The sequence below is a fragment of the Typha latifolia genome, chromosome 2 (assembly GCF_019914945.1).
Source record: "Typha latifolia isolate L0001 chromosome 2, TyphaL0001v2, whole genome shotgun sequence".
NCBI lineage: Eukaryota > Viridiplantae > Streptophyta > Magnoliopsida > Poales > Typhaceae > Typha > Typha latifolia.
Window position 1 is genome coordinate 13,636,963 of NC_133087.1, and position 9,739 is coordinate 13,646,701.

Sequence of the window (9,739 nt, forward strand, 5' to 3'; positions counted from 1 at the left end):
AGCTGCTGCTATCATTTGCTTTATGATTAGTTTCATGCAAAGTCAAAACATATTACGAATTAGTCTAAAGGTATTTCTGCAAATTGCCAACATATTGTAACCTTCTAGATAGGATGTTGCTGAGGGGGGCCCAATTGGGTGGGCTCCATGGTTTTTTCTTTTGCTAAATTATATTTTTCTACCCTTAGAAATAATGGTTGCGATGTGATTCTGAGCTATTTTTTAGGTAGTTATTCATAATATTTAAGAGCAATTTGCTTATACTACTTAACTGGTTACTTATATTATACGAGTGTTCTAGGGCTTAAATCTTTATAGTATTAATTTAAATAGGGCACACTAATAGACTTTAATCTCATACAGATTTTAGTGTGGCTATGATATTTCTCTGGACTATTAAAAGTCGACAAGGAGCTCCCGCTAGCCTCTAAGGGTATTTCTTCCTAAATTGCAAGATTTTTTTTTTTCCTTTTTTTTTTCGTTCTTCCTCCTTCCATCCTCATTCATTTTATTTTCGTTAATTTTTTTTCATTCCTTCGATTATCTCCCTTAATATTTCCTTGTGGTTCCTCTCTCCTCCCTATTTTGTTTTGGCTGGCGTCATTGAGACCATGGTGGTCGCTACTGCAATCGTCGAGGCTAGGGCTATCACAATTATACTTGTCGAGGCCACAATCATCACTCCGGTGGCTCACCCATCTCCCCTCCTCGTTGATCTTCCCTATTGTGGGGTTGTGTGTCCTTTAGTTTTTTTTTCCTATCTTAGGTTGATGATCTTCGATCCTCCAACCTTCAGAGTTTCATAGGGGCCCATGTGTGCGATAGAAGGATATAAAGCTTGTAGAATTATGTTATGTGTCTCTCGAACTAGATATTATATTTTTTAAATATAATACCGTCTAAAATATATCAAGTGTTAAGGCTTGTGTTAAAGAATCGTTGCTCTGTTTTCTAAATTTATATATATCAAGCTTCATTAGTATAATCTTCAAAAATTAATGAATAACTATCACCTACATACTTTCCCTTAAAATATTAAAACTTGGGCGCCATTAAGTTTTCACAATTCAATAGCAGGTTAATTTGTCACAAATATAAGATATTATTTATATAACTACTTTCATAAAATAAAGTTGCATCGTTGCAATAACGTCATTTAGTGCAATTATTTAAATGGGTCTTAAAATTTGGAAGGTGTTCATGAACTCCAACAAGAAATACAACAGCGACTTTTTAATTATTAAAGTATTACCCGAATTAAATATTCTTATTTTTATTGATCTTTGTGAATGAGTGGAAGCCCTTCATTTGACTCGTTCTTAGTCCAAAACTAATTAAAATATCTGTGCCTTTTTTTTAAAATTTTCTTTGAGAAGAAATATGGCTACATTAAGACTTAAAAGAGCATGGAATCTGTCAAGAAAACACCCGATTAAAGTTCAATATTGGTAGCAGCAAATCTTATAGGAAAGATGAAGTTAAGCTGTTGAGTAACGCAACAGAAGTTATAAATTTTTCAACACATTGACAAGGTCATAGTGCCTCGGAATTCAAAGTAGGCATGTACTTTGGATAATTAGGGTATGGATTAGAGATCAATTGGGAATGAAATATAAACTCTCTTGGAATTTTTATTTATTTTTAATAAAGCACCTTTGCCTGGGTTGTTTTGTTTAGTTGGTTGTATTTCAAGAGGAATATGTAGATAGTGTTACACCTAGAAAGGAATATGCTTCGCTCCTTTGAAGTGTGGCAATGACCTAAGCGGTAAGTTTATAGGTAATTATATATATAGCTAATATAATAATTACCAACTTTTCATGTATTATGTTGTTATTCTTACTAATACCTGCTATTTTCTCATATATTATATTATTACCCATGACAAATAAGATATTCTTTTTTTTTTATATATCGTTGAAATCTAAGTCTAGAAATACTCATACAATATGAGCTGCTTCCATCGATGCCAAGACGGTGACTCAACCTCTTTATGTCGAAAAAGGACACAAGGTTGAGCTATTCAGCTAAGCTTCAATTGTCTTGGAGAGGCTTGAGGAGTTTCTTAGAAGACGCCCTAGTGGAACAACCTTGCTATCCGGTGACCAATGCCGATGTAGAGATCGTCCAATCGAACTTCCCAACTTTAGGGTTTCTCACACTAGTAGGGTTAACAACCATTCTGCACTTTAGGATTTCTCACACTAGTAGGGTTAACAACCATTCTGCACATAACCTTGCTAATATAAGGCAGGTATCGTGACAGACTTTACAATGTATGGTTTGATCCACCTCAGGATCTTGATGTAACACCGGGCTTGCATTCGGTCCGAAGACCTTCAAATAAAAAAGATTAAAAAAAATAAAATCATTTGAGCAGTATTCTATTGACGATAAATAAGATCCTTACTTATAGATAGAATTTACAAGTACGCAATGATGTACTTGTAGGCTGAGGCTGGAGCCTGCAGCTCTACTCATCTTGAATTCAAAAACTTATTCCATCTTAGCATTATTTCATTGGCCACGAATTAAGATCCCTACATACCCGTAGTATTTACAGCACGCATTGAAGTCCTTTTTGAAAAAGTTGTTTTTAGTTTAAAAAACCCTTTCAAATAATTGTGAGAGAGAGAAGGAAGAATCTCAGCAAGACATCTGAGTTAAGCTAATTGTGTTTCTGAGCACATCTATAAATACCTTTAGATGGCGTATTTTTTTCAGAATTTTAAGTGGTAGGTAGTGTAGAACTAGTTTGAAGCGTACTAAGGAAGGAAAAAAGTGCAGTTCATCTTTAGATAAAATTGAAGACAAGCAAATGCACACCTAGTTATACCTGCAGCTTAAAAGTAGAGAAGACTAACACAAGCTTACCAGGAATCCTTCAATATAATAGGCGAAACATGAACTGCTGGAGAAGATGACGATTTCACCAGCTCTAAATACTTTCTTTTCCCAGCCATGACGCACAATTTGAGGATTGCCATCACAAATTACTCAATATAGAAGGAAAATGAATTAGCAACTGGAAGTAACTTTCTTCAAATTCTGAACTATGTTTCAGTTTAAGTATTATGTAACACATCAAATATTTCAGGCCTCTAAATTGCCTAGTCTCCCCTAGGCAAAGGCAAAGCCAAGTTCAATCTTTGGCTAAACTGCTGCTTGCTGATGACTTCTTCCCACCATACCTCTGCCAAAGACATTGACATAATAATTGTAAGAAACTGACGCACACTTTAAAGGGTAAGCATAATGATAAATCAACTAAAATGTTAAGCGGATTTAGCATATTTGATCATTAAATGCAACTGCAAACATGTGAATGATAGGCCAAGAGCGGATGCATGAGCACAATAGCTAAAACAGCGATGCCAACCATAAAAAGTTGTACGAATAAAGAAACAACAGAATGACAAACTAAAGTTCATAGAGTCCTGCAAAACCCTGCACAATTGGTCTACCTACAATAGGCTATGCAAGTTGATGCATCAACTAGAATGGCAGACAAAATATGGCTGCATAACATTTGGTTGTTAATTGCACTGAACATGGTACATATCATAAGCCAAATAAAATTGGTGCAAGAATAAGAAAACTGATGCTGTGATGGCAACATTTTAATCAGAAGGAATCATCAGTAGCAAGAATCGTAAAGAACAAACTTTTACTAGAATTCACCAAATTGCTCCACGAGTTGGGTAATCAATATAATCTAACAGAAAATGGTGATTGCATGTATCAGTAGTCTACAGGTTTTCAGTTGCTCTCAACTACAGCACTAGAAGCTAATTAAAGCTTTTGCCTGGATCTTTTTGCATTTGACAAGTTCAAACTTACCTTTTTTATTTCTATTTTATTCTTCCTTAATTTTCCTTTTTGTTGGTCTGTGCCGAGAAACATTCACACCTTTTGAAATCTTTGTAAACATCTAAATGCATGGCACAGACACGGATATGGGACACGGATACGACACGATACGGACACGGAGATACGACAAATCTTAAAAAAAACATGACACGATACGTTTAGGACACGGCAAAATAAATAAATAAAAGCATTATATATATTATCGATACGTTTAAATAAATATTTTTCTGAACTTATAGTATAAATACAAAAGCATGCATAAATTATTCATGAGAGAAAAACAAAACGTATACAATACTACAAAGCCAAAAATGATAATGCTAATGCGTGATAATACAATTCTATATTATAAGAATAAATATCTAACTACCTGAGAATAAATAACTAACTACCATTACTTAACTACAATGGATGGCATAGGTGAATCTGTAATTTTATATTAATTTGCATTAATATTAATTTTCTTGTATGTACTAACTTGTGATTGTTGCATTATATTTCTATAGCATATGCAGGAATTTCCTAAAATTGATAATTTATGTTATCAACTTTTATAGTATATAATAAATCTTATGTCCAAAAAGTTTCTCAAGAGTGTCTAAAAGTGTCTAAGGAGTGTCCGAATTTATTCTATAATTTTTTAAATATGGGATATATCGTAGAAGTATCTGACACGTGTCCGACGAGTGTCGGTGTCCGACGAGTGTCGGTGTCCGACGAGTGTCGGTGTCCGACGAGTGTCGGACACGGACACGGCATACTATTTGAAGTGTCCGTGTTTCATAGGCCAGCAATCATGATAATATATATAAACAGACCAGTTCTCACCTGCTTCCCTATGTCGAATGGCACGTACTTGTATTTGATCATATGTAGAATTTGACGCTTCATTGTCAGTGCAAAAAGAACAAACCAATAGCAGAGAAGGATAGGCCAGAAGACAGGAACATCAAATACAGAGAAAAATGTCATCATGAAAGCGACACAAAAAGCTTTTGTGATACTATACCTGCAAAAGAAGAGATACCAAACTTTGAGCACTGTACGGATACCACAATTTACAAACTAAAAAAAAAAAAGAGTAATCAAAGACATGCAATCTTTGAAATATGCATCCTTAAGAAATAATACAAATAGAGACCAAGAAAAGTTTTACAATTAAATGAAACTGCTCCACTAAGAAAAAGATTAACATGCAATGCCACCTCGATTGGCTGATGCATATACAAAATATGTATCGGCACCACTCATATCCAACAACAATTTCTTACAGAATACTCCCAGTATCAAGCTAATACAAATGGATAACATGAGAAAAAGGTTAAACAGACGAGTAATCTCATGCTGCTAATTAAAAAGAAATCATCTATATCAAGTTATCAACAAACATATGAAACCACTATACATCCTTAAATGTCTCAATTAGTTAACTACCAGATTGTAGTGAGCCGCTTATCAACTTTCATGCATATTAGATTATCAAATGGAACCCAATAATTGCTTCTACCAAATAATTCACTAATTCAGAGGGAGGAGTACCTATTCATATCTTTAAATGAGAAATATGACCAAATGCAAAGATTTTCTTCAATGCCCAGCCATCTCACTCCAACACTCTCCAAAAGTAGATCGGTTGAAATCATCCATATAGCAATATGACCACATGTTGATGACGATATATATTTCCATATATACATATTGTCTATTTGCAGCTCAAATGAACCTAAATCTAACAGAATCTCTAGCACGCTTGGAAACAATTTTTTTAATAATTCATTTCTTTCTATTATTCATTTGAAAATGCAAATATTTACCTAGATTCGTCAAACAGCTCTTAAACAACTCATCTTAATATATCATGTTTCTTTTGTCATGGTCAGAGCACTTTCAAGGTAAATTTGTGGCAACGAATCCACACATCCACTTACTGACTGGACTCAGGTTGCACAGATATAAATTGGATATCAAGAAGCATAACTTATTTGGTGTAATGATCTTCCAATTTAGACTACAGTTTCTATGTGTGCAATTCAAGGTCTCCTTTCTTCTTTGTTCTTTTTCTTCTTTAAAAAAAAAAGGAGAAAGTTTGATAGGGAAGGTCCTCTTTCATATCACATGCGATTTGAGACAATGATTTCATTACTTTACAGTAAAATTAAGCTACACCTTCCATTTTCTTTCTTTATTTTCTACTCAAGCTTTTGACTTCCTATCAGACAGTAAAACTATTGCACTCGCCCCATGTTCAAATATTTAAAGGATTGAAAATTTTAATACAAGAAAACAACATTGACTAAAGTCATAAACAATGACCGTAATAATAAATCCTAAGAAATGAATCAAACTCAATAGACAAGAAAAACCATACCAAGATGTTAAGTTGCTTCGACAGCATTGCAAGAAACAATCTTTCATACAAGAACAGAAAAAGGAGTAGTCATAAAATTACATCATTGGAAGACAATTTCCTAAAAGCGATATTATAGACATAACTGTAGCAAATGGCAATGAAAGTTAAACATGGCTTAAAGAAAGAAGAAAAAGAATCAGAGATATGTGAATCTTAACCAGAATTTGAACTCGGGGAGACGGCGAATGAAGGGCTTGAACTCATCCGAACCCCTCGTCGGCAGCGCCGGCCCATCGGATACTTCCAGCTCCGGATCCACCATCGGGGACAGGAACCCGATCAGGAGATTTATCAAATAGATCCCAAGACCATATGTGACGACATAAAACCCCTGCACATAGTAAACCCTAAGCACATAGATGGCGGCCACCACCGCCGTCCCGACCCATCTCTCCACCGCGTGGGGAGTAGATTTGTCAAGATAGTACTGGAAAGTCCTCGAGAAATCGCTCCTCCACTTTGCCAGAGGAAAATCAGCGGCAGCGGCGTTACCGGGGGCCGCCTCCATGAGAGCAATTACAAGAACGGTCCTTTAGATCCTCCCAAAGATCGCCGCGAGGAATCGCACGGTAATTGCGACGGGAATCGATATCAGAAATGCTTGGAGATCCGGCGAGATCGAGGGTTAGCGTTAGGCTTTGGTCGCCAAGGGATCGAGATCGAGAGATCGAGAGAGAGAGAGAGAGAGATGTGAAAGGTTAATTCTCCTCGATAGCTTCGTCACGGTCAGTTGGTCCCGAACTGGAGGAGAGGAAAGAAGGGAAGAAATCCCCCACATCCAAGATTGTATGAAGTTACTACATCCTGTGAACGTGGCAGCTGTTACCCGGCCCAGACAACAGTGTATCAGGGCCAGCATTTCGGCCTGTTTAGGCCCATAAGCCATTTATCCAGACAAACCCACACAAGAATAAACAGTCATGATTATTTTGCAGATAACCCCTCATAATATTCTTGTATTAAGGACAGCCCCAAGTGATGTGTTTTTTGCAAACTCCCCCCTTCTGCATGTATATAATATTAGCAAATACCTTCAATAGTAAGACTCGACTCCACTGTAGATAACTTTACAATCTTATCCAATTTAACCGGATAGATTTAGTTGGCAACTTGTCGGAAAGAAAAGATCCCATCTCCAAACAAAATTATTGCAAACCATCCCAAAATTCCAAAACACAATCATCTACAGGAGGGTTCATGTTGGATCGATATCCTATCTGTTAGATTTATATCCAACATCATATCCCATCTGTTAGATTTATAGGCAACATCGTATCCAATCCGAGGCCAGGATACTGGGACAAGACGGGAATATTTTAGTGGATTTGTGCCCTAGCAATGGATCACATCATTGACCTGCAAGTTGTGATCTCAGAGTTCAAGCATTTGGCCAAATTATAAGCTTCAATTGATTAGGAGCTCCGGCCAGATTTGACTACTTGATTGATGATACGTGCAAATAATATAATATATATATATATTATATAATCATCAAGATAATATATAATATGTTATAGATATAAGATGTACACATATATATATCATAAATAAAATGATAAATAATGAATAGTCAGTAATTAAGTAAAACAATGCACATGCATGTCTTCGAATGTAATTAGAACATAAACTAATCGTCGTCATGCATTTAAACTACTCGTAGACTAATATAAAATCTAAACTTTGTTAAAATGTATCTAGAGTGAACCAACTGCCCTCATGTACATCGATAACAAATCTAACAAGGTTTTAAGCTTTTACATTTATTATACAAGTACACGATTGATACGATAAAGCGTTGTTTATAGATATGATAATTGAGGTCAACTTATGTCCATAATTATACATCATATTCCATAATATAAGTGTTCATCTGGCTTGGGAATAATTCCAAGTGATAGAGGAGGGTTGATAATATGCAAAGAGTTAATAATTCATGTTGCATCAGGAAACCAACGGTGGGATGCATAGCTTGAGTACCCAACCACAGTATCCATAGCAAGAGGGTGGTGACAAGGTAAAGCTTCTTAGACTAGTGATAGGTCGACACAAAGTCGTCGGCTAGTGATTTCTTTCGGTGAATCCCGAGGACGGAAACTGTACCAAAATGCTATACACATAATCAAATTTAAATTAACTAAACATAAGACAAGGTCACTCACTGGCAAATCGAGTGGACTCTACAACGATGAACACTGACCTTCGGTCGAGAAAGAGAGTGAGAGGGGGACTGGGGCAATTGGTGAAAACAACTGGAAAGAAAGTAAAAAGGGGGAGAGACGTGGGGGATTAAGTTTTGAAGAAATCCTTTCCTCCTTAGCGAATTCCTTGGGTTGCAGTAGTAGGAGTACTCATGGACTAGGTCGGGTTTGACTTGATTTGAAAAGAAAAGAAAAGAAAAAAAGCTTGCTTTGAAACAAGAATTAAAAAGAAAATAAATCTATTTAGATATGGGCGAGCCAATTGTGGGCAGACAAGCTAGACCTCAATGGACGAATAATTATCTACGGGCTCTAATAGACGGGTCGAATGCTAGGGGCTTGGACCAAGTCGTACTTGGACAAGGCTTAGCATGAGACAATCCAATAGATTTCTAGGTAGAATCGGGCCAAGCCGATCCAAAGTGAGCCCAGGTCGGGCTTCGGCCTAATTTTATCAAGTTGGACATTGACCGGCTTCGATCCCATGGGCCTTTGAGCACAACTATCAAACTACTTGATAAGTAGATTCAAACATAATTCAAGTCTAAATCAATATCAAATCAAGCTCGAATCTGTCTTAAATTTGAGTCTAATTCAATTAATCAAATTTAACTCATTTCAAATACCGATCCAACTTGATCAAGTCTTTTTGAGCCAAGGTCGAACCGGCTTGTTTATTAAAACAGCCCGAGTATATAGAACTAATAAGCCAGAGCTTAGCTTTCTTTTATCTCAAGTCAGAGATATATATAAACTAATCTCTGCTCACTCGAGCTTGGCTAACCTACCAAGTAAAAAAAAGACAACTATGAGGCCACAGATTTGATCACAAACCTAAGTAGTTGTGACTCTCATCAAAGCTAGTCAATATAGAACAAAGTAGGGGCCTCCATAGTTGCTTTTGGCTGGTGCAAAGGACAAAGAGGCCTAAAATTAGGGGGCTCTTTCTTCTTCCAATTGGCTCTAATACTCTATGCCATATCCCTTTTGGAATGAGGGGTGCCCTATGTGGCAGTGGCCCAGACTTTTTTTATGAACTTTAACTATTGGTGAATGATTGATTGCTTATCTGATCCAAGGCAATCATTTTGTATGAAGCATGATTGGCAGAGTGGGGGACAGAATTGTGAGGGTTTTCTTTCTTTTTCATTAGAGATTACTTTTTGAGTTTATAAAGCTTTTTATCACTTAGTGTGTGTAGTAGCTCATAGAATATCAAGAGAAAATACTAGTGGCTTCCTAGATTAGTCATAATTTTGTG

At 36.2% G+C, this 9,739-nt stretch overlaps 1 protein-coding gene across 1 annotated transcript; it reads right to left on the reverse strand.

The window, feature by feature from the left end:
• Positions 1–2,993: 2,993 nt before the first annotated feature.
• Positions 2,994–7,030, reverse strand: LOC140782811 (protein RER1B-like). The gene is made up of 3 exons (XM_073129595.1): positions 6,439–7,030; positions 4,699–4,879; positions 2,994–3,193 (listed from the first exon to the last, which is right to left on the reverse strand). The coding sequence occupies exons 1-3, from the start codon at positions 6,786–6,788 to the stop codon at positions 3,143–3,145; spliced, it is 582 nt and encodes a 193-aa protein (XP_072985696.1). The 5' UTR covers positions 6,789–7,030; the 3' UTR covers positions 2,994–3,142.
• Between the last annotated feature and the right edge of the window lie 2,709 nt (positions 7,031–9,739).